Raw genomic sequence first — 25620 nt, forward strand, 5'->3', positions numbered from 1 at the left:
TTGTGTAAATACTGCTGCTTAACTGTCTCTGAGACACTCTTCCATGTATCCTACTGTCTCTCCTGCCCCAGGAAAGCAGGCAGCTGCTTGGATGCGGTTTGTGATAGCACACTGGCTAAAGCACACTGATAAGGTCATTTGGGAGTGAAAAAAGGATGGAAAAGATGGTCTTACCAGGTTGGTTTCTGCTCTGTGGCCCCTTACATACATGTAGGAGGAACCTTTTGCTTTACAGCATGATTTGCATTTCTGTCTCTAAAATGGTTGTTGTTACAGAACAGCATCACTGTACTGGAATGGTCATGTGGTGGTGTAAGACATTATAATCAGTGGCTGAGAGTAGGCCAGTGTATTTAGCTTTCACATCACTCTGTTTAGCTTTCTTCTGGCATAACTTGAGAATAATCTTCTCAGCTGTTCTTATAGAGGCAACCTTTCATATCGTTGCTTTATGACAGTCCAACTGGCACTCCCTTTTATCTTTCCTTCCTCCTTTGCTCACATCAACCTGGTTTTTACTGTACATGCAATATTCTCCACTAGACAACAACCAGGTCAAAAGAGAAGTAACTCTGAATACTCACTTTCTGTCAACTAATGTGTAACTGGAGAAAATAACCTGATAACTAAAACTCACTTAGAATTTGGCTTCCAGGCTAGGATGTGGGGAATGAATTTCTGGATGCCTTCTGTTCCCTTCTGAATCTTTGTCAGTGTTGATGATGGTATTTCCATGAAGTCGTATTTGTTTCCTTTAAGAATATGTTTCTTCCCTTTTTTTTTCTTTCAATCTGTAATATACAACATTTCCTTTTGGAAATAGGGAAAAAAGAGGCAATATATTTCACTCCAAACATCCCTCATGTACATAGCCCAAATGTGTTTGCCTCAATGTCAATATTTAAGGAAAAAAACAAGACGCAGCAGAACCCAAGAATCTAAACCTAAGGAATCCAGCCAGCAATCCCAGAGTCTCTGGACAGACCCTGGGAGCGCCAGGTTTTCTGTTCCATGCTGGGAGCAGGAAGAATGCAGTTTTCCCCTAGAACAATGACAGTTTGGTTGTACCCACCTACTAAAAACAAAAGATAAGAGCTACTCAATAACAAAATGCTGCTTTACTTCAGCTCCACCATGCTTTTGGAGAGAACCAGCAGTTATATGAGATAATCTTTTAAAGGAAAAGTCAATCTTGTTAATAACAAAGCTTCCTTTAAGAGAATTCAAGCCAGGAACTCTTTCTTTTGCTGTTCTGTTCGCTGTGGTTGGGATGCAACGTTTTGTTGAAGGCTTTGGTCAGAGTTAGGCTGTTCCTGAGCTCTCCTGTTGATGCTGCTTCAACTTCACACACTTCTGGGTCATTTCTAACCCAAGTTTTCCCTTGCAAAGAGTAATCATAAACTGCTGGAAAGTAAGTGTCCGTAACTCAAGTTGGCACTTGAGCCAGTAACCAGTAAGGAAAACAGCAACAAATACAAGGAAATGGGTATAGTCCCACTCTCTCACTGATTATCCAGCTGAAAAATTACTTTATATGTGCTATTTTAACTTGTGACCAAACAGCTGTTGGGGGAACACAGGCAGAGATTCTCTTGGATTTGCTTCCCCAAAAGGCTGGCAGTGAAGTAGAGGGGGAAAAGTCTTCCCAAGTCCTTGAAAATTAGATTCCTCCACATCAGATGGCCTGGAGCAGATCAGCTTTTCAGAGCAGCCTCTTGTGAAGAAATCTACTGTTACCTTCAGAGCATTTCCAAGGGAGGTTACAAGTCTGAACAGGCAAGTGCTTTCTGGAGCAGTAGTCATTGCCATGCAGGTGATGGGTGGAAGAAAGTCCCTGGGACTCTTCCCTGTTTAAAGGCAGACACAAAGTTTATGAACCCACAGTTTGAAAGCGCACCAAACCCCAAAATCCTGCCCTAGGCAGGGCTTTAAGGGAGGAACCCAGCAGCCAGCAATGTTTCCATCAAAGTATAGAACGAGAGCAGGACGGGCTATGTTCTTCTTTGCTCTGAACAGCAGCAGCATGTGAACTCAGCACCGTTTGAGCCTTGGCTGTGTTTATGAGCAGTCCAGGAGCCTGCCTGGCTGCCAGGCCAGCGGGCTATTCAGGCACGAGATGTGGTGCATGAATGGATCCATTCATTGCCTTTCTCTTCTTATGCTTCTCCAGGCCTTGGGGCATTGATCCTGTGCTGCTGTCCCTTCCCCGGAGCAGAGGAAGAGGCTGCCTCTGCCCTCATTCCCCTCTACTCTAGTTCCCTTGCAAAACAAGATTCAAAGCAAGATTCAGTGCAGAGAGCACTTATCTAAAATAAACTACTATTAGCCATAATAAAGTCCAGTGTATCTCAAATATACCAAACTATCTGCAACTGTGCAGAAAGTTCTGATAAGTAAGTCCTCACTTGAGATAGCCCTCACATCAGATTTACTTCAGCCAGGTCATTTTCAAGGACCCGAGCATGAACATGCACAGAGAGCCTTCCTCACACGGTCTTAACCTTTTAACTGCTCTTTAATCTCAGGCATAATCTAGGTTAAAAGCCACAGAAACTCCCTGAACTCACACGTGACCACATCAAGGCACTCCACTTCTGCTGAAGATTATTAAGCCTGTTGGGCAGGTTATGATGGCTGGCTTCCCCACAGGGCCTTGCAATGTCACGACAGTAATTTTCTCCCTCCTGTTTTCTGGTGATTTCTGATGACTTCCGGCATAAAGCAGACTATTCCTCTCCTGACAGCAGGAACCACCATTCCTGTTCAGCTAAATTCCCTACCAGAATAGCTGCTGCAACGTTCCGACATCCGGCTGAGGAGAGGCTTCAGAGCGTGAGTCTGGTCCTGCGACAGTGAGGAGCTGCCATCAGCTTCACCACAGTCAGGCTGTAGAGCGATTCTACTCCTCTTCGAGCTTTTGGCTTTGTAGATGTGTCTGACACATATACATACACATACATTTGCTTTGTATATGTAGCCAGACACAGAGCCCTGTGTGTGTGTACAGATGACAGATGTGTTTATATTGCTTTATAGGTGGAACAGTGTGGAGTGTTACATTTTGCCAGATGAATGTGAAATGCTGAAGTAGACTTTCGCATGCTTTGCTCCAACAAATACCTTTTAGAAGTGGTTCCAATGTACAGAATACCATTTTTCGTGACGAAATCTGAAGTGCATATTTTACCGCTGAAGGGAAGGTGCTTAAAATGAGAAAACAGGATATAAAGTCAAATTCACTGTATCAGGAAAAGAGGAAAACGCTCTTCCTTCCCCTATTACTGACACTAGTATGTTAGAGCCTGAACCAGTTCAGTTTTCTCAAGTGATGATTTGCTCCCTATGATGTAAACCTGCTAAGGATTTTTGCATGTTTGGTTTGAAGAAAGTACTTCTTAAATCACCTTTAAAGTACTGTGCCTGTAGCATGACACTTGTCACTTTTTTATCTACCTTAAGAAGTGAGCAATGGGTTCCAAAAGATGCACTACAGATTATAAGGGCTTTGACAAGCCCAGAGGAAAAATGACACTGGTTTAATGCTTTGGGGGTTTTGGAAGACTGTGGAGTACAAACTGTCATGAAGCCAACTTAATATAACTGTTTCCTTTATACTCTAAGGATTCACTAGGGACTTCACTGCTAGCATACAGGAAATAAAGGCTGTTGTGCCTGAACAAGACTTTGTTTCTTACAATTTAGAAGACTACACAACGTTTCCTTACAGGAAATGTTACATTCATGCGAATTCCCATATTTATTTGTAGACAAAAATTGCCATTCACATAGCAGGAAAACTAGATGAAAACAGACATGGCACAGACTTAAGGGCATTATGGGGTATTGGTGAACAGACCTACACGATGGCAAGGAAAACAACTACACAAAAATGTACTTAAATCTTTATTGTTGTCTCCTTCTCCAGCACCAGACTCATTTCTTAACAGGAATCCTTGAGAATAAATTACTACAGGAATTCATTACTTCAGTGAGGAGCTTGCAGAGTTTGTGTTAGGGAAAGCTTGTCTTCCATGCTTACACTATTCGACCAAGATATATTGACTTGGGATACTTTTCCTTTAGATCAGGCCACTGAACAATGAAATAATCTGAAAAGTAGTACAGGATCTTCCCAGAGAGGGATAAAGTTTCCACACGGCAGATGCTCTCCACATACACAATGATTGCTCTCTTTATTCCTAGAAGCCCAAGGAGAAGAGCAGATACACAGACAGGAACACATGTTCCTGGTCCATTGCACAATATCTAAAAGAGATGAAACATGTTACACAAGTAAAACGTGAGTTTTTTCATAGGGTGAAGAATGAAGTGTGTGCTTTCATGTCACATTCCACTTACAAATCAAAATATTTCCAAGGATATCTGAAAGCACAAAAGGGACATGTGAATATGAAGAAAAATGGGGGGAATGGGGCAAACAAAAGACATTATTTCAAAGTAGCTGCTGAAAAAGATCATCTTTCTTTACACGTTGAGGAGGAGAAGAGCTCTGAGAGGACGCAGTTAATCAGTTCATGTCTATGAAGGAAGCAGAAGACTCAGGCGTATACAGCTTAAACAGCTTCTAATCTCACTCACAGCTTTGTGTTGTATCACTAATGAGATTTGTGCACCGCTTAGGGCCAAAGAAGTTTAATTAGTATTACTAAAGCTGGGATCTGGTTATAAACCTCTTGAACTTTGGCTTAAGTCAGTAAAACACACAGGAGTTCAGCAAAAATGTGCTGATGACTTAGGACCTTCATCAGAATCTACTGATGTGCATGACTGCATTTGTTTTGCTTTTAATAAACGCTGGGTTTAAACCACAACAACATAGGAACAAGCATACAGAAGGAAGGTGTTTCGGAAAATACATGTCACATCCTTGTAGCGGATGAGCTCAAATTCACTTAAAAATGTTAACAGTAACAGAAAGTGGTCTTCCACTTCTAGACACTGGGAAACGGACATGCAGATTGCTTAAAAGCAGAAGGTTTGAAGCAGGGTATGTTAAGGCACTCTTCTTGGGTATCCAAACTGTTTTCAGGCAAAGAATTTCGTACTAAATTTAACTGCTACCATGTAATCAGCGCTTTGCTGCACAGCTGGGGGTTATGTGGAACGAAAGCCTTCTTTTAGAAAATCATGACCCTATTGCTTGCCAAATTTGATTAATGTGCACTGATGTTGATTGTGCTACTGGTACTTGACTACTGATACCGAAATGAAGGCATGTTTAGGTATCTCTGTAATTGCATTTGTTACTGTAGTGTAAACATAGGCATGGGAATCAAGTTGGAATGTTCTGTGTTTGCAGGCAAACCCCATCAGGGTCCCTGCTGCAGCATCTCTTTAGGCAAGTGCATAAAAAGCACCAAAACAGTCCAAAAAAGTGATTTACTACTGTTTTTTATTGGTGAGTTAAATATTCAATCTGACTCCTGATTTCAGATTAAATATTCAGCTTGAAGTGAACAGACAGAAATGTGCATCGCTGCTAAACAGAAACTCTTCTTTCCCTTTCCTGGAGCTACCTGGAGTACAAATACTGTTTCATCTTCATTGCTCCCCAAGCCCTTTTTCTGTTGCATTAGTCCTCTCCCCTGTCCTTTCCTAAGTATCTTTCATTTCAGTGTTCCTCTGTAGTCTGAGATGTATCCCACCCATCCTCTCTCCCCTTATTTTCTTTGTGATCTCTGGTATTTGTTTTCCTCTCCATCCCTGTTCCCAGCCACTCTTCCACTGTCTGGACTCAGACAGCTCTGCACTCTTTCAGCTTCCATCTAGTCTGAAAGCTCAACCCACTGGTTTAAAGCAAGGAGAGAGTTTGACATCAGTCCCTTACTCTCCATAGTCTGACACAAAAACATACCAGTCACAGATACGAATTAGGTCAGGCAGACATCCTACATCCTCCTCAGCCCAGAAGCTGAAGTATTACATTCATGGTCTTTATCAAGCCACTGTGCCGTACACTTCATCTTACTTCCCCCTCTCTTTATTAAGCTTGGCTAGGGGCTCCAGCCTGTCTGGTATTTGGTATTCCTGTGTCTAAATGCACACACAGAGGTAAATGCTAGCAGGAATTCCAAACTAAGTAAAGTTTATGTAAATAAAGAATAGTAATTGAGTCTAGTTGTGACTCTGTATGTAGCTCTAAAGGCCACACGGAGTTGCTGTTACTACTTTGTTGACGTGCAAAACAGAAAAGCAATAATCAAAATTGAAATTATAATAAAACACCTTTACTAAATCAAGGTTCTGATATGATGCACTCAATTTATACCTTCTACTGACTGTTTATAACTTGTAAGTTGTTTCTCAGATCCCTTGGATTCATGGAAAAGTAACTGTACGCAAGAAAAAGAACCAGGAAAATTATGGACTAGGCATCTCTAAAAAACCATGATCTGATCGTAACTCACATCCTCTGCTCTTTCCCCTTCCACACATACTAGTTGAAACGAGACAAACCGCATGGGACTCTATAGGACCTCTATATCCAAAATGCCCATTAAATACTCTGACTATAGATGTTCCTATTTTAAAAAGTTTGGGTTTAGGAACTGTCCCCTGAAAAAGACTGGTATAAACTTGCTGAAGCCACCAGACAAATAGAACCCTATCTGAATTTGGGGTTGTGATCATTAAAAATTAACCTTCAGTTAATCTTCTGTGTGTGTCCAGAGACATGTCGTACCTAGAAAATGGTGCAGTTGCTCACGTGCTGGAGTGGCAATTCCCCTCCAAAAATCTGGTCCGACCAGTCCTACTTACTCCCTCTCACATTGTCAGCAGGAAGGGAGACCAGCATTCCTGCTGCTTGGAATACAGTATCATACAGTCATCAAGGGATACAGGGGAAAATCCTGAGACAAGAAGTGTGTACATCATAAGATGAGGAACCTTTGTGGAATCTATAAGCTAGAAGTATGCTGTTCAGTTCCTTCCAGTATACAAACTTGTCGATGATGGAAAGGAACTGAATCATCTACATTCACCCTTAAACACATAAAAGGAGATGAGCTGTCCTACTAGTGAATCTCAAAACACTGCTCAAAAGTACCTTTTGGAGGACTGGTGTTTTCCACCTTGAAAAGACCAAAGCTTTTGTTTCTTCCCCTGCAGCAGAACACAAGTATCTCTCAGGGAATCATCAGTATACTGTGCAGAAAAAGCAAGCACCTATTGGGCAAGAAAGGACCAGGGCCTCTACAAGGTCAACCAGCTATTGAGGGTAAGCGTTTCCCAGTATCTATTTACTTTAGCTACAAGGCTGCCTGTAGAATATTTGCGTTGCATGAGATATGTCTCCACAGATCTCTAGTTTATTTGGTTCAGACTTCTGCAGTGAGGCAGCAGAAAGGGAAAGAAGGAGCCTCTGTGACCTTCTGAGCTGCCCAAGGATTTTCTTGGTCAACGGGCAACCTGACTTTGTTGCCAGCAAGCTGTAAGGAATCATTCCAGAAGGTAGTGTTGCAGATCTCTGCACCATTTGCATTCGCCTCCACTACTAGGTCTAGGAACTAAATCCTGCATATTAAAATCCTCTACCAAGTCAGTGTAACCACTTTTGAACAGTACAATAAAATGAAACAATCTGTATATTAATGGAGGTTTAAAAGTAAAGGATCAGAATACAAGATTTATACTCGGTGACTCTCTAATTACATATTAATCACTTTCCTATTAAAATGGAGTAATTGTTGCTTTTCTGTTTCAGATATTTTCTACCACTGTTGAAAGAAAACAAGCTAAGCCAGCAGTCTGGCGTACTGGGAACACTGGCACATGGCACAGCTGCTGATAAAAGCTGCTTTAGAGTTGGTGAATGCAGCTCTGTAGTAGAATGACATTTACCAGCTCAAACACTGAAAGCATAGCTCACAGCTTCACCGGGATTAAATGCCAGGCCACCAGTTGAAACAAAAATGAGTAAAGCAGAAAACATGCAGTTTTCCTCAGCAATATGTAAACATACATTTGCTGTGTATCTTTAATGAACAGATGCTCGAGTCCTGCTTATGTTCACAGATTACAACAACTGGAGGACAGCATCAGTTCCTCAAAACTTAGGAGAAAGTGGAAAACTCATGGGAGATCTGTTTTGCATAATAAACTGTCGGCACCTGCTCTTCTCCTTAATAAATTCCACAGGGATTGGCCTTTGCCACCTGGAGAAAAGCTACTCAGCTTTCTAGGGCTGGGGATGTTGATTAGTGTTGCTGTAGGGTGATGCACGCTTGAGAACTGAAGACTGCATTGCTTGCTGCCTATGGAGCTGTCTCTTGGAGTATGTTCAGAGGACACTCCTCAAGCTTCCTTAGTGCTGGTAATGCTTCCTTCCTCACAATGCTAAATAAGTGGAGGTAAGAATAAGGGACTAGATGGTAGTGATGGAGAACCACTAAAAGAGGCAAAGGCAAGCAGAATGGTACCAACAAGCTGGGTTAACTGCATCATCTTTGTATATCTAGGCAAGAAAACAGAGCTACTTTTGACCAGTGTTGCGAAAAAGCCCAATTAGGTATTTTCTGCTTCTCAGGAACAAAAGTGTGCCTGTAATTTATTAATAATTTTGTATTTTTGATGGCCTGCTCAAACTTGGCTTTTGTTGATGATAAATACTTCATTTCAATGGCTATTTAATATTTGGGAACAAAAAGGAACTGTTCAGCCTGTAGAGATACAAAAGCCAAGAAGATACCTCTGAGATTTGTCAGAAAAGTCAGAGATTTGAATAGCTCTTCCTGATATTTTAAGGAAGGCAAAGGGATAAAAAAAGAAGGCTGTATGGAAGAGAGGAAGTGGGAAACCAATCTGAACTCCAATTGAAAGGCGTCATTTAGAAACAAAAACCTGGATTCCTGTATTCATCAGGTAGGAGCTGGGGGTTTTGACACTGCAGGAGTTTCTTGCCTTTGATGATTTCAGAGTGCAATACCAAATGGGTTTGTTGATGTGTTTCTTGTTTTGCTGGGGGGATCTTGACTGTTTCTGTGGCATGAAAAGAGAGAATCTGCAAGGAATTAATTTGTATTCTGCTATGTAAATCACAGCATGTCATGAGCTCATCACGCTTTGCTTGGATTTCAGTATTATCTTACTACACACTGAGGTGAAGTATCCAGCTGAACATACATTCCCTTCCCCTACAGAAGCACTGAATGCTACCTACAAAGGCAGCTGTAATCTGGCTTCTTGGACTCAGCTGTTCCCATTTCCTACCTGTGATTCCCAAGGACCTGGTTCCACTGAGTGCTCAATGTAGCCTGAACAGCTCCCAGGCATTGCAGCCCTGCAGCTGTGGGACCCGCTTTCTTAATAGTGGAGATGCTGTAACTGTCAAATCAAACTAACAAAAGCATCAGTGAACAAATACCAATTTTAGTTGTAAGTAGATTTACCTCATGAGCTCATGACCAAGATGCAAGTCTGGAGAGGTAAGAAACTGGGGTTGTACTCCCATTTCTGCTGTGGACTCACCATGGGATTTGGGGCATAGCACTTAACTTTCTCTAACATCAATGTTTTCTACTTTAGCACTGGGAAAACAATTTACTTATCACAGAGTGTGCATCAAAATTCCTGCATCTCCTTCTCAGTGAAGATCTCCAGGTATGGAGAGTACTGCTTTTATATTTGCATGCTGTTTGTTTCAGTATCATGTTCTGCGAGTAAGAGAAAATGTGCATGTTCTTTTCTTTTGAATAGATTTGGGGTTTTAAATATGCTCAGACATAGCAGGGCGTATCCATGAAGGAACAATTTCTGCTGGTAACTTCGATGACAGCTAAAGCCTGCATGGCAAATAGAGAGAAATGGTTTTTTTTTTTGCCATAAATGAGTAATTCTAAAAGGTTTCAAGAGATACACTTTTTATCCCCCAGGGAGGTACTCCAGTTAGGACAGAAGTAAGGTCTCTTCCAGGGAATATAAATTTATTTGCTACTCGGGAAAACAAGAGAATTCTGAGGATTTGGGAGAGGGATTTCTCCTTAGCTCCAATACTTGAGCATGTGGGAGGGAGTGTTCTTGTTAAAGCTTTTGCTAGTCTAGCTCTTTAGCATGTCTGAGAATTCAAGTTTTGAACCTCAAGGAATGCTAGCTTAGAATTGTTAATGGGTTGTTTTTTTCTTTTCAAGGCTTAAAACCAAAAAAGGCAGGAACCTTTTCCAACAATTCCTTATTACTGCAACTGGTCAGGAGAAAGAAGAATTTCAGGTTCTGTTCGAACAATATAAAGGTCATTAAATTACCTACTGCCTTGTTCTTTTTGAAGAGTGAAGATCTTACCCAGTTCACTTCCCTCCACAAGCTGTATATAAAACCACGTGGAACTTCACACCCTCTTTGCTGTTTGAACTTCCCTGCAGAATACAGGCTGGGACAAAAAATACCTAGATGTGTAGTCTGATGTAAATGGGTAATTAAGGTAGAATTGATTTTATATCTGGGCACACTCTTATCCTCTACTGTCTAAATTACTTGACTCATCAGGAGTGCAAGAAGATAGTGTTCTATAGCAACAGTTTGTGTTCAGGCTGGTCAGCAACTATCATCTGTAGCTTGTAGCATTGCCATGAAAACCTTTCTAGTACCCTTCTGTGTATCTTGTTGGCACAGTTCCTGTTGTTGCCATCATACAGTACACACAGCAGGTAAGGTGCTGTTCAAAACAAGCACAGACATGTGTGGTCCTACAGGCAGATTTCTTAACTAGGATAAATAAGATCAGTGAATGCCAGAACAGGAAAGAGAGAAGTGGAAGTGCGGGGACTTAAATCAGCACACTGCACCGTTGGGTTTCTAATGTGCATTGCTTTACTTTGGAGTATTATTTTCATCATAGAATTAAATATGCTGGGAAGCATCACCAACTCTCTTGTTCCTGCAACTCTTATTTTATAAGCGTTCTCCTGAAGGAGAGGAAGACAAAAATCCTACCTCATGGATCTTCCTATGGGAGGAAAGGAGAGCTTCCACAAAGCTGCCAGGAAGTAGACTTAACAACAGGATTTAATTGCAACAGCACTAGGCATTGTCTCATCTGCCTTCTAGGTATTTAGTGGTCTGACCCAGTCTTACCACCCAAATGTCCTCAGGGGCAAGAGACAAGAGAAGAGGCCCAGCTGATGCGATTTGGATCAGCATCCATATACCAAGCAGTGAGGGGAAACTCCTAGTTTCTGTACTTCAGCATTGCTCAGGCTGTGCATCCGGCTGTTTGACACTTAAACAGCTCAGGTCTGGTTCTGAGTATGCCTGGGGGCTTTACTGATGAAAAGGAAGATAACCGGGGTCATTAAGAGCCTCAGAAGTTAGGCAACAACTTAGTGAAGGGAGAGAATCTAGATTTGGACGCATAAAGAAACATGTAGGCTTGACTTATTTATATATTTCTTTTTGATGAAGCTAACCTTAGGCACCCCACTTAACTGCCCTGCATCTCAGATGAAAGGTGGCAGGTCTGTCATTGGGATTAAAAGGTTTTTGGAGTGGTAGTTTCCATCAGCACACTCCCCACCCTAGTTGCCAAATGTAAACTGAGAAACACAGAACCAATGTATTGAAAATAATGATAGGTATGAAAGTGATGCTAATGGTCAAGTCTGTAGGAATGTTAAGTGTTGGTTATTAAAACATTAAATTAACACCCACACTGTCAGTGGGACCAACCAAACATCATGAGCTCTGCCAGAAGTTTGTGTCAAGAAATAGTGGCACCAGTGAGTCTTGTGATTAACTGTGGGAGGTGGATATAAGCTTGGTTAAAAAAGGACAAGATTACCAAGGCAGATGCAGGCTAGAGAATAAACTAACTCCCTACCTGCATTACCATGGAGTGGGTTTCTGGTTTATTGCTGCTGATAAATTATTAGGAATTAAAGGAAATTTGTGTGGATGAAAAAGGTGGTCATAAACAAATTCAGTGAAATGCTTTTGCTATTGAATGAAATTGTAGATACTGAAGTACATCTGTAGCTACAGTCACTAGGTACTAAATAGTACTTTCAGCAAGCAGTTGTTCTAAGTGTCACCTTGGCTGAGTCTGAACCTGACTAAAGTGTCTTGGTCAGAGCACCATGAGAAGTGCCATAGAAACTTTTACAGCCTATTTAAAAGTAATGGCTTATCTCCTGATACTAAAAAGTACTGCTTAGTATAGTAGCCTGCCTCTATTTGAAAGGAAAAATCAAGTCAAAAGACTGTTAAATATAATCATACATATTACTACTCATGGCCTAAAATGAGCCTTTAACTGCAAATCTCAATGTGTCTTTCATTAGTTAAGCATTCACTTAACTAGAGCTTGACTGCAGTATTTTAGGTTAGCTAAAATTGGTACTTTATACGTATGTAAACATCTTTGAGTCTACTGCTTAATCACTGCAGTCGATACAGTGAGAATCCACATCAAATACCTGAAATGTCTTCACAATGCAAAATCTAGAGGTATTAGCCATCTGTAGCTGACTGACAGCAGTGGCCTGGTTCAGTGGTCAGATATAGCAAGACTGTTTACTTCGAACCATGCTTTATAAATGGAAATGTGACCAAGGTATTAATTCGGTTCGCAACGAATCTGAGAGCTGATGAATTAAGTCTGAATAGTCTTTAGTTTAACCTCTGCTTAAATCTAAGCTCTCAGTTCTTCTTTACTGCTACTTCTGTCATCCCTCTGAAATGCAGTGTCTACAGGCATGTCTAACTGGCAGTCACAGAAAGAGCAGAGCAGTAACCTAGCTTTAAACTAACCAATGTGGATAGCTTTAGATGTTTATCATATGTGTTCAGCAAAAGGTAATTTCGCATTGTGGCTGCAGGGTAGCTGTACACAGCATACAAGATAGTAGAGAGGGGTGAGTAAGCCTCATATTTTCATTAACACTGAGAAGTTAAATTTCAATGACTTTTGTTTCCTTTTTAGACTACACGATTTGAATCACTGAAGGTTTTAAGCCAATGTTCTTACTCTTGCTTCTTTTGACTGTTTTGATCCTAGAAGAACAAGAGTAGATCAGACATATTGTCAATCTGGTCCAAAAGAATTATAAATAGTGGGGAAAGATTCAGCATACAAAAGAATGCACCAGATAGTCTTAATACTGCATTATACAAGGTTCACTTGTTATGGAGTGAATAGAGGAAAAAATGCCACCACCCAGCTTTTGTAGCTTTCCACAAAGTTCTAATAAGAACTGTGATATAAGGGACAATAACTTACTATTTGTCCTAGTCATTTGTTAAAGTGCTATGAAATAAAGACATCTGTGGGCAGGGCATAAAGAATGGAAAAAACTTAGCTAAAGGAAATAATGATCCTCTTTCATATAGCTTACTATGTGAACACTTCTGCACCAACTCTAGAAGCTTGTTGCAGTGAATTTAACCAGTCAGGGGACCAAGCGTGTGTGATGGGATGGGCAGGCATAGAAGAACTGGTAGGCTGCTGGAAGCATAATCAGCTGAGCAGGTTTCAGGCTTCTGGAAAGAAGTTTAAGGAGAGACTCACTCAGCTGACAGCTGGTGGGGAAGGAGACAGCAGAGCTTGTTGTACTTGCTGTGCAAATGTAAACTACTTACTATGGCCTTCCCACGGGAAGGAGGCCCTGTTCTGGAAGGACTGCCTTCTTTGCCTGATTTAACCCAGGTTTTCCCAAATAGCAGTGATCTGAAAAGGTCTGCTTATTTCAAGCTCTGCAGAGCACTAAGGCAGTAGGAACTGCTGAGAACTTTTCCCAAAAAAGCAAACTAAGTCTGGTCCTAGGGGTCCAGGATGTGCAGCCCACTAATGAGGGGAGCCTTCTGCAGCATTTTGGCACAGTTCTAGGTGAAATTTCATTATATTAAAGGAGAGCAAATCACGGATCAAATTATGGACACGCTGGTAAGGTGGGCTGATGCCAACCTTATGAAGTTTAACCATGACAAGTACAAGGTCCTACACCTGGGTCGGAGCAATTCCAGGCACAGCTGCAGGTTGGGCAGAGAAGAGATCCAGAGCAGCCCAAGGAGAAGGATTTGGGGGTGTTGGTTGATGAGAAAATGAACATGAGCCGGCAGTATGCGCTCACAGCCCAGAAAGCCAACTGTATCCTGGGCTGCATCAGAAGGAGCGTGACCAGCAGGTCAAAGGAGGTGATCCTGCCCCTCTACTCTGCTCTCATGAGACCTCATTTAGAATCATGTGTGCGGTTCTGGTGTCCTCAACATAAAAAGGACATGGAACTGTTGGAACAAGTCCAGAGGAGGCCATGAGGATGATCAGGGAACTGGAGCACCTCCTGTATGAAGACAGGCTGAGGAAGCTGGGGCTGTTCAGCCTGGAGAAGAGAAGCTGCGTGGAGACCTCATAGCAGCCTTCCAGTGTCTGAAGGGGGCCTATAGGGATGCTGGAGAGGGACTCTTCATCAGGGATTGTAGTGATAGGACAAGGGGTGATGGGTTCACACTGAAACAGGGGAAGTTTAGATTGGATATAAGGAGGAAGTTCTTTACTATAAGGGTGGTGAGGCACTGGAATGGGTTGCCCAGGGAAGTTGTAAATGCTCCATCCCTGGTGTTCAAGGCCAGGTCGGACAGAGCCTTGGGTGACGCATTATAGTGGAAGGTGTCTCTGCCCATGGCAGGGGGTTTGGAACTTGATGATCTTAAGGTCCTTTCCAACCCTAACTATTCTATGATTCTATTGTAGCTATCCATTTGTAGCCCACTGTAGCCCATCTACGGCTAAAAACAAGGACTGGATGCAATTCTGCTGCATGGTACCCGCATGTTCTTTGTTTTCAGTTTGAATTTCAGGTGTGTAAGAATGACTGGAATAATCACGTTTTGTTAAATACAACCTAAGGACTAAGTCACCTGAAGATCTGGTTTCGGGGTTTGCAAGTCAGCCTAGAGACAATGACAACAGTTCTGTAAGCAGCAGAAGAACTGGAGATTGGTTTCCTCTGCTTACTGACTTAATCCATATTATAAGAAGGCTGTAACATTAGTTTATTCCTTGGACATCAAACTGTGCAACATTCAGTAACTGTCTTTGTGAGAAATCTCTGTGTCTCGTCCTATTTTCTGTAACTAAATTGGTGTAATTTGTATCTTTCCCTAGAAAGTAGGTCTTCTAACATCTTATTCTGGTTTTATGTTTCTTCTCAGCCTTTCAGTGAAAGCAGTAAAAGTCTTCTTTGACCAACTGTTTTCATGGTAGGAATTTGCAGTCTTTGAGGCTATGACTACCTATTAAATCTGTCTGCAATTGATGGGTTTAAAAGCTTTTGTGGGGAAAGGAAGGTGTAGGCAAAGTGTGCTGGCACAAGTCTTTCTTTCCTGGAATTTTAGGCCTTTGCATAGGAAGCCTAAGGCTGCCCAGCATACACATGCCTGCAAACCACTGTAACGCCTATATTTCTATAGTCCTTAGCTATAGGAAAACAAGCTGATCATGACTTCTGACATCTTGTTATTTGGTTTAATATCTCTAAAGGGACTTAACTTGCAGAAAGCAGATGTCTGTAACTCGGAAATGGGCCTCTTGAAGATGATCTCAAACTGAACAACTAAGCTTTTACATTTCTTTAAACTCCCTGTGGGCCCATTTCAAGTATGGTTCAAGTCCTGCAAGACAGCAGAGGTCTCCTGGAAGTTGCTTAGCTCTTTCTGAACTCACTATCTTGAAGAAGGTTTAGACGGAACTGATTTCTCATGCAAACTAAACTTAAGAAACTTTGCCAGAAGATCAGCGGGAGATACAAAGGGGACACAGTGCTCATGTAAATAAGCACATATACAGTAACTCCTGTGCAGCTAGGTTTGCTGTTTCCCCTTTACAGCTCTTCTGGCTCCACAGATATGCTAGTTATGCCAGCCTAAGCCTATCTGTTCCACATCTTGCCTTTGTGCACGTAATGGTTTAGGGCTTTCTTTGCAGTACTTCTCTTGTCCTGCACTCCTTGAAAACTGCAACATTTTTGCTTTTCTCTAGCTTTTGGGTGTCTGGAGAAGGCTTCAAACCTGCACACATTTTTGACAAGCCTAAAAGCAAGTGTAAAGCTTTGGGAATCACTCACACATATAAATGACTTACAAGTCCCTCCTCCAGTTAAACAACAACAGTTGCCAAGACTGTAAATGTACAGTACCCATAAGCTTTACTGTTTAAAAATAGGAAGTTCTCAGCGTGATGTAATACTCTGCTTATTCTAAACTTGGCTGTTGACTTCTGTGCCAGAAATCATAGATGAGTCCTGTAAACACCAGCATTTGTCCCACCCTTTCTGTTTGTGTGTTTTTAACTATGAAGCATTGCATGTTGCCAAGAGTAGGGGGAGCTGCAATTCACCACAGACCTTTTCTTCTAAAGCTAATTCAATATTACCAGTTGCTTCAGATACCACACCGAATCTTTTCACTGATGATATGTGTCATTTTAATCCCTGAGTCCTGTTGCCACTTTTGGTAATAGATTAAGCTACACAGTGAGATTGAGATTTTGCCAGATTTTTTGCAATATTAAGTTAAAAAATATTGACAGTAACCAAAACCCAGTGATGTGAAAAAGTGATTTCTAAATATGTTACTTGCATTTGCTCTAATGATGTCTGCTTCATGTAAACACCCCTCTATTATTCCCTCCCCTTACCCCCGGTTAAAATCACTGTGAAATGCATGGTATGCCACCTCCTCCCTCCCTCCCAACTTTATCTCCAGTCTTCAGAATAGGCTTGAAAAACAAGAACTGCAGAAAGCTGCTTCTGTTGTTCTGCATGCTAAACTGCTCTGAAGACTCCAGCAAGCAAATAGCTTTTGATCTGATAGGAACTGAAGCAGTATTACTGAAGCCAGTGACATCAAATTATACACAGCAGTTTCTCTAAACAGTCAAAGTATCACAAATACAAAGAGCCTCTTTAGGATTAGCCATACAGTTCACAGAGAGCTAAAACAAGTCTGCTTACAAATATCCTCTGTGGGTGTAACTATGCATACAGGTTGAGAAGTCCATGTAAGCACAAGAACCGAATCTGTATAGATTTCTGCCTGGATTTCATTACCATTTCAGGAGCAAGACAGCCAACAGGATTACCAGGCTTTCAGGCACAGTTTGTGCTGTTGCAGTCCTGAAGAGATATTATCAAGAACCTGCAACCTGGTTTGTGTTAGCTCTTCCAGTATTAACAAGGGAGTGACAGTCTCTGACGTTGCCTGCAGTCTTTGAGAGGGGAAACTGGTATTTGCTACTCTAATTCACTGGCAGTGCAACGTGTTCTCTCTTGATATATTGCTGCTATAGCTCTCTCAGCTTTAATTTTACATTCAAAACATACTTTTCCTGTGAACTGTAAATCTAAGTATACATATGAGATACAGTCTTGATATTCCAAATGCTTCTATGATGCAGAATACCAAGTTCCCAGTAAGTTAAAATTTACTTTACCTACCAAATCTGGTTTCCGTCTGTACGTTAAAGGAAGGGAGTAAAGCATGGAATATAGCGTTGTTACCACAGAGGAGGTCCAAGACTGCCTAACCTCACGGCTTCTGGGAATGCGATCGAGGGTGAACTGAAAGAGAAGCATGATAAACTGAGCTGTTATTTTTCTAAGGCTGTTGTTGCTCCTTCTCTAGAGTTATTACATCTCTCTGTGACAACTTTTTGTTTTAAATCCAGTTTGGAAATGTTTGGCTATGAAACCTTCTCTCCGATGCCTTATTCAGTGTCGTGCTTAGCAATCGTGGCAGAAAGTAAAATGAAATACTAGATCTATCTATCTGGTTTTCAATCTCTTCTCGCATTCCTTTAAAACATTCCTAACTTGACAAACGCAGCTAGAGCAGCTTCTCCCACAGTATGTTAACGTAGTGCCCCACCTCGTGGTCACTGAGACACAAATCTAGGTCTGATCCGAACACGGTGACTTGACTCTCTTTTGTCTATTTAAATTCCTTGTGGATTTACACAGCAGAAAACGTAACAACTTTTCTTAGCTAATGTCCAGTGCATACTATTAAAAATGTAACAGCAAATATCACTAGCCATTAAATGAGAACTCAATGAGCAGTGAAAAGATAGGTAAGATACATATTCAAATATTTGCATAAAGAAACAGGGAAGGATATCTTATCATGAAATAAAAAATAAGTTTAAGAAATAGCTTTCTTTGTTCTTTCCCTAGGAAAAAGTAGAGATTATTCATTGTGTGTAAAACACGTGGTTTCTTTTTTGTCTCAGAATGCTGTAGGCAGTTCACAGTAGTTGGGCCTCCTGCACTCTTTGCATATGGCTTTAATGTGGATGCAGAGGAACTGCACCTAAAAACTACTGCTATATCAGAAGGTAGTCCTGATACCAATGGAATGTGTGACTGTTTAAATGAAAGACAAATATAATGGCTGCAGTGCACTTGTTCGTTGATGTTGTCATAGTGTTTCTATGTGGACAATGGTCACCATCTCACTTCATGCAGAATATTACATTAATTTGAAATGATCCTATTTCATTGTGATCAGGTTCTTTAATTGCTGTGATACTGGAAGGCATTACCAGATGTTGTGAACTGGTTGGTTTATGTTTTCTTTGCAGGTGCTGAAACTCTGATTGCATTAGTCTGACAACAGAATATGGAAAACCAAACATGCCCCCTGCTCCCCATTCCACAGTATTCTGGTTATCACTGCCTCTGCTTTTTAAAGCTTTGGAAGAGTTCAAGTGATAAAAGCAATGCTGTAAGTGGAGTTCAGACCCTTGCATAGTATTCAGTCCTGCAAGAAACAGGCGTATGATAAGGTACTTTTAAGCAGATCAAGCTTTGGTGGCACTATTCAGATGCTCCTTTCACTATAAGAATGGTGTTAAACAGTATTTGCCAAGAAAACCTGATGTGATTTTCTTCATCATAGTTAAATACTGTTGTTTTGCAAGCATGCAAGGAAAAGTTGGTGGAAAACTGCCTCTGCCGTGAATTATCATAACATAACATGCTCAACTGAATATACTGAAATGCTTGCAAATAAACTGGGTTTATTTGTAGCTTATGTAGTTTGTTTTCATGCTGAGGAACAAGATTTCATAGCATGATATAAAACTGAAAACACATGGTCAAACAAGCATATGTAAAGGTTAGTTACTCCTGTTGCCCATCTCAGATATAAGAAATGGGGGTATATGATCCAGTGAAGAATTCCATGTTGTCAGTCAGCAAGTAAGTTGTCTTTCTGCTGTTAGAGTAGGCCAGCAGGAGCTGAAGCAGGTTCTCTGTGCTGAGCATAGCAGGTTTCCTGACTAACAGCTCTGGGAGCATCCATGTAGAATAGTTGTGGTTAAGAGGGCAGCAAAGAACAAAGAGGCAAGTGACAGCAGGAGCAGAGCCTTTTCATAGGAGCCATTCTGGATTTTATGTTTTTTCCCAAGAGACTTAGTGGGTAGAGGTGCAACATTTTGTTTCTTGCAAGCAAGATGCTCATTCTGGCTTCCCTTCCTTCTCCCTAAATATTGTAGCTTTTACAACAGGCCACAGATCAAAGAGAAGTATTTGATTTTCTCTTAGGTCATTACTATGTTTTCTTTCCAGTCCTTAGTTCTGTAAGGATTTAATTCCTTTACAAGATGAGGAAGGGAACGGGTTGAAGCTCTCAGACTTTTCCCTTTTGTTTATTCAAAGCTGCAGGAAGCTACTAACACATGATTTTGAAATGCTTGATGGTCTCCACCATTCCCAGTGCTAAACCTCAAAAGCACATTCTGAAAGTTAGCAAATGTATGCTATAGTCATGTGGCCTTTACTTCCCAAAATTTGCCTTCCATTTCCACTCTAGATACTTTTGCCCAGTGGAAAAAAAAAATGGTCAAAGGAAAATGAGCATCTGTTATCCAGACAGCAGAATCAGATGCAGCCAAAAATGTTCCTCTGGCTTTTAATGCTGAAGGAAAATATAACTACGTGATCTGTTAGCAGTTGGAAGGGGTATGAAGGAAATTGCTTAGCACAACTAAGTGAACTAGTGGAAAACTGCATAATCTTTTAATAGTCAAAATATATATTTTTAATACATTTAATAAGTAGGGTTGGACATTTTTTCACATGAGTGTGAATGGCTGATCACCAAAACCAGATTCCTCTGAACAGGAAATACCTGTGGTCACTTTACTAAACTTTCATCCTTGTTGCACGATGAGAGAAGGAACTGCCATGTTCCATTTGAAACAAAGTCATACCACTGGATTCAGCTGCTTGTACTTCATCTTCCAAGGTAGGAAGTGGGGTAAACAAAGTTAAAAACGTCCTTCCTATGTGAGCCTTATTGCTCATCTAAGGCTTACATTAAAAGGTTTTGTTCTGCAAATCATTGGTACTACGTTTTGTCCCACAAGCACTGCTGAAGACAACATGCACCATATGAATTCAGTACCACATAAATAATTTACTGTGTGTTGTACTACTTGTTCGAAAGAACTAAGATTTCTGTAGTTCATTTCCATTGTACTTATTCCCATTTCTAAGCAAAAATATTAACTTTCTATTAGTTTCACTGGACATCAGATCACATTTCAAGTCACCACAGTTATACTGCTGTCTGTTAATCATACAGCAAACTAGCTCAAAGCAAGAACACATCTGATAAAAGAGATAAAGAGGATATTTTCATGATGTTTTCATCCTTTTTAGGAGTTCAGCGTTTGCTCAGGTCATCAACCAAAAAACTATCTGACATGAAGAGGTACTGTATACTTCTAAAGCATATGTAACTAAAGCTTGATTTTAAAACACAAAAGTAATACAATTTCAACGGAGGTTTACTTAGAGAAAACATCTATAGATACAATTTCTTTAAAAAATACATTATGTCACTGAGGGAAATGCCAAACTAAACTTAAAGTTAAAAAAAACCCACCGTATTCCTGCCCCAGTATTTTTATAGCTCCAAACAGCACTTAGCTAGCTGGTTTACAAGATTATAAGGTAGTTATTTCCAGCATGCTTTTCTTGTACAGCCACTTTCACTACAGTTATGTTCCCCCATTGCTTTAAATGGGATTAACATGTTAACAGAAGGTAAAGACCATCTAAGAGAAAGTGAAAACTGGTAGCAAGAATGGCATTTGCTATTTTTAGGTGTATTTACTTCCATTTTCAGTATCTCTTTAGTACAGTATTAATCATGTTTGTTTAGTTCACTTTTAGAATGATACAAAGCAATATGTACAGAATGGCACCTTTAGCTGAACTTTAGTGCAAGTGATTCTCAATACCTAGAAAATCCAAAGCACTTGTTGGTATTAAAAATATCATTTTAAAGAATAATCTTGGAATTATCTTGAATTAGAATTACATGTTAAGATCATTTTACTGTACAAAAGCATCTTTAACAAGTTACCTGGGAAGCGGAGAACGTTTCAGCCCTTTTTTGTTCAAAGGAACGTATTTTAGATTCACTCATCGTGTCTGAGTCTGCAAAAACATAATGTCTGGGAGAGTATGACTCTGACAAACAGCTCAGTAGCCTCAGTATTTCTGTTGTGTGCCCGCCTGTAAAACAAAGTAAACTGCAGTTAGTATATGAGAAATGTTGTAACTTTCTTCAGCTGAGTCAGACACTTTTCCATTTAAAACTCATTAGTACTACTATTATCAGTGACACTCCTCTGAGAGTAGAGGATTCAATTACAGGATGTTTGAGAGTGTTTAACATGAAGGCAGTTCAGCTCCCACTGAATCACAGAATCAGCTGGGTTAGAAAAGACCTTTAAGATCATCATATCCAACCTTTCCCCCAAGACTGTATTGATGGAAGTTTTTTAGTTAAATGGGATTGAAGCAGGATTCACAGAAGTATGGCATTTGTGTTCAATGTCCCGTCCTGCAAAAACACCTGGGCAGTTATACTGTAGTAGTCCATACTCAAAAGCCATACTATGGTGCAATGGTAAAAAATGAAGGTGGGCAGGATCCAGCTCAGAGCTGTGCCATGGAAGCATAACTCCCACTGACCCATGAGACTGACAGTGCTCAGTCCTATGACCTGCAAGAGCAGGGGCTGCACTACCCCAACTCATAACACTGAAATTAAGGAAGCAGCGAATTCACTCTGCAGCTAAGCCAGTATAAGAGGTGGCAGAAGAAACAGCCCAGCTCCAGTCAAATGCTTTAACCTTGAATGGGTGCCGACAACCTTCGCACTGCAAGGTCACTTTGTTTGGGTAGATAAAGTGTCATTGACCTGGGGAGAAGGGGAGGGTGTATTTATTGTGTTTGTAGTTTTTTGGAGCAGGGTGTTTTTTTGAGTTGGTTTTGGTCAGTTTTGTTTCCTGAACTGGAGCTCCAGGAGTGCCTGTAACAGTGGCAAAGGGAAAAATGGCTGTGTCGGTAAAGTGGAGCCATCCCATCTTTTGCCTGTTGGGCTGGATCAGCTTACCATCAAACTGCACCCCAAAGTATGTGCATAAGCTCTACTGGATGTGTTGATTTTCACTCTGCTGGAAGTTGCAGGCCAAAATAGTAAACTAAATGCATTCCTACTGCCTCCTGCTGCCCAGTGTCATTAACCTCCTACAAGATCTTTGCTATATAAGCCAAGCACTCTTGGCTGACAAACAGCTTACAAGCAGCTAGAGCTACGCTGCTGCATTAGACGTGAGAGGTTGCCACCTTCCCACAGAAATTCATGCAGTATCTGCTGGGATTCTCTTGTGAGTGATGGTTTATTGAAGTTTCACAAGTTTTAATGCAATCATCTGAGTATTCACAGAACAGCAATGGCAAATTTTCATGGTAGTCTTATTTTGGGGGGGGGGCAAATTAATTGCCCTGTGACTTTTGGGAGGTAACAAGGAGTAGATGTATGTGACCTCTTAGTGTGGGGTGACACACTTGGAAAACAGTGGCAGACTCTCCCAAGTAAACCAGAGGAATGTGGCTTGGGTAAAATCATTGCAGAATGACAGGTATGTAGGGGATGTACTGATACTTGGAAAGCCTCCCCCTGAGTTGCCATCAATCACTTTCTGTCAGAAGACCAAGCAGCTGCACAGCTCTGCCTCACATCTGGTTTAGTCAGTACATTTGTCAGTGACTTGGGTGATACGCATGGGCCTTCTGAAGGGAAGGCTCAGAGACCCAACTGGCAGACATAAATACAGGCGAAAATGCTCCAAAGAAAGGTGAAGCTTAACAGTTACTCAAATCAGGAGCTAAAGAACTGGAGAAGGCTGCATGGAGACCTCAGAGCAGCTGCCAGTGTCTGAAGGCGGCTACAAGGGTGCTGGGGAGGGACTCTTCATCAGGGCCTGTAGTGATAGGACAAGGGGTGATGGGTTCACACTGAAACAGGGGAAGCTCAGGTTAGATCTAAGGCAGAAGTTCTTCCCTGTGAGGGTGCTGAGGCACTGGCACAGGGTGCCCAGAGAAGCTGTGGCTGCCCCATCCCTGGCAGTGTTCAAGGCCAAGCTGGACACAGGGGCTTGGAACACCCTGCTCTAGTGGCAGGTGTCCCTGCTGTGGCAGATGAGCTTTAACCTTTCCAACCCAAACCATTCTGTCCTTCTATAACATTCTGTGACTCTGACAACCCCAAAGGCAGGCGGCGGCTCTGAGGGCACCCGAACGCCTGGGACAGCCGCCGTGAGGGAGTGAAGGGCCTCCCATGAGCTCGGTAGCGGAACCCGCGACTACAGCTCCCGGCATGCACCAGGACACACTGCTGACCGCCTCCCTGGCTCCCGCTGCATCTCGGGAGTTGTAGTTCCTGGAGCCAGTTGCGGGCGCTCTGCCCGGGACCCGCTTCCGCTACCGGTATCTCCTACTCACCGGAGCCGGCCACCACCAGGATGCTGAAGGGAGGTGTTCGCCGGCTGCGGCGCCTTCTCGCCAGGAGCACCAAGGAGACCAGCAGTAAGGGGAGGAGGAGAAGGAAGGCTACAGACAGCGGGGGCTCCATGGCGCCGAGGCAGCCGTCCAGTCGCCCCGCCCAGTACCACCTCACTCGTACGGCAGCCGGCGTGGCTCAGACCTCCTCAGAAACCGGCCTTCGCGGCTACAGCTGCTCGTCGGCCGCGTCCCGGGAGCTCTGAAAGGACACCAGCATCCTGGCCTGTATCAGCACCAATGCAGCAGCAGGGCCAGGGCAGTGATTGTCCCCCTGTACTGGGCACTGGTGGGGCCACACCTCGAATCCTGTGTTCAGCTCTGGGCCCCTCGCTACAAGAGAGACATTGAGGTGCTGGAGCTGGGCCAGAGAAGAGCAACGGAGCTGGTGCAGGGCCTGGAGCACAAGTGTGATGGGGAACGGCTGAGGGACCTGGGGGGTTCAGTCTGGAGAAGTTCAGAGAAGGCTCAGGGGGGACCTGATCGCTCCCTACAACTGCCTGACAGGAGGATGGAGCCAGGAGGGGCTGGGCTCTGCTGCCAAGGAACAAGGGATGGGACAAGAGGAAACGGCCTCAAGCTGCACCAGGGCAGGTTTAGATGGAGCTGAGGAACAATTCCTTCCCCAGAGGGTGCTCAGGCATTGGAACAGGCTGCCCAGGGCAGGGCTGGAGTCACCGTCCCTGCAAGTGTTCACACACCGTGGAGACGAGGCCTCAGTGCCATGGGTTAGTGGTGGCCTTGGCAGTGTTAGGGTGAGAGTTGGACTGGATGAGCTGAAAGGTCTTTGCCATGTAGTGCATTCTGTGATGCTATAAATACTCCTATGTTGGAGCTTGACCTGAAGGGTAAATAAGTACCACAGTGTTGCATGCTGAGCCACGCCTCTGGGCCCTGGTCTGCCCTTTCTACATGGGTTGCAGTCTGCTGAAAGAGATCTGATGCTTTAATTAATTTGTAAGTGCAGAAATAGAGGCTGAAGAAGCAGTCATGTGGCTACAACTGGCACGTACAGATTCCTGCAGGAATTGGCAAGCATGAGCAGCATAAACTTTACCCTGGTATGTATGCTTACATGCAACTATACATTGCTTACAGTAACACATAAAATGAAGACTGCTAATATTTCACTGTGTCTCGCTATTCTTGTTTCCATTCACTTCTAATGCTTTAGCTTTTTATTTGAGTAAGAAGTATGGAATGATAGATCAGCACTCTTTTCCATCTCTGTCAGCAGCTGCTCTTTGTTGGGGGCATGGTGATGATTCAGCCATCAGACTAATCCCATACTTGTTTGCTAGAAAGAGTAAGATACTGCATTTTAGGACTAGGAAACAGTAGAGTTTGTTCATCATTGCCCTTAAATTGTCTGCTACAGACCAAGGCCCTCCTCTTCTGAACCATGATCAGTGAACTCTATACCTTTTTGGAGTGGTTTGACGCTATTACTTTATGGGGTGACTTGTCAAGCATATGAAGCATGAGAGCTGTGCACTTGTACCTCAAGTGCACAAACACAATAGATCAGATGCAGTGCAATACTGCATCTGTCTGCTGTGGTTTCTCTGGCTGTTTATTTTCATTCTGAACTAGTTGGGCTTTCTGTATCCCCACCAGCCTTGGAAGCTGAATGTTTCTTTCTCATTTTTAGCAGAAACTTCTGTCAGTGGTAGATTCCAATAGTTAGTGCATAATTTACAAGTTATCAATACACTTTTTAGCTACCCTTTGCCATCTTGGGGTTTGAAGTGAATCT

General features: G+C 42.2%; 1 protein-coding gene and 1 long non-coding RNA gene across 3 annotated transcripts; one reads left to right on the forward strand and one right to left on the reverse strand.

Annotated features, from left to right (window-relative positions):
* Positions 1-3887: 3887 nt before the first annotated feature.
* ALG14 (ALG14 UDP-N-acetylglucosaminyltransferase subunit) lies at positions 3888-23987 on the reverse strand. The gene is made up of 4 exons (XM_062606128.1): positions 23808-23987; positions 21379-21530; positions 17445-17567; positions 3888-4266 (listed from the first exon to the last, which is right to left on the reverse strand). Exons 1-4 carry the CDS (start codon positions 23935-23937, stop codon positions 4036-4038), a joined length of 636 nt encoding a protein of 211 aa, XP_062462112.1. The 5' UTR covers positions 23938-23987; the 3' UTR covers positions 3888-4035.
* LOC134157312 (uncharacterized) lies at positions 8774-10883 on the forward strand. 2 transcript variants are annotated; one of them, XR_009962279.1, is made up of 4 exons: positions 8774-8883; positions 9162-9446; positions 9547-9621; positions 10149-10883. It is a non-coding gene; the product is annotated as an uncharacterized LOC134157312 (long non-coding RNA). The 2 variants fall into 2 exon arrangements; XR_009962278.1 differs by lacking the exon at positions 8774-8883 and having other exon boundaries at positions 9122-9446.
* Positions 23988-25620: the final 1633 nt, after the last annotated feature.

This window comes from Pezoporus occidentalis, unplaced genomic scaffold, assembly GCF_034315485.1.
Source record: "Pezoporus occidentalis ecotype Australia unplaced genomic scaffold, CSIRO_AGI_Poc_V1 ctg94, whole genome shotgun sequence".
NCBI lineage: Eukaryota > Metazoa > Chordata > Aves > Psittaciformes > Psittacidae > Pezoporus > Pezoporus occidentalis.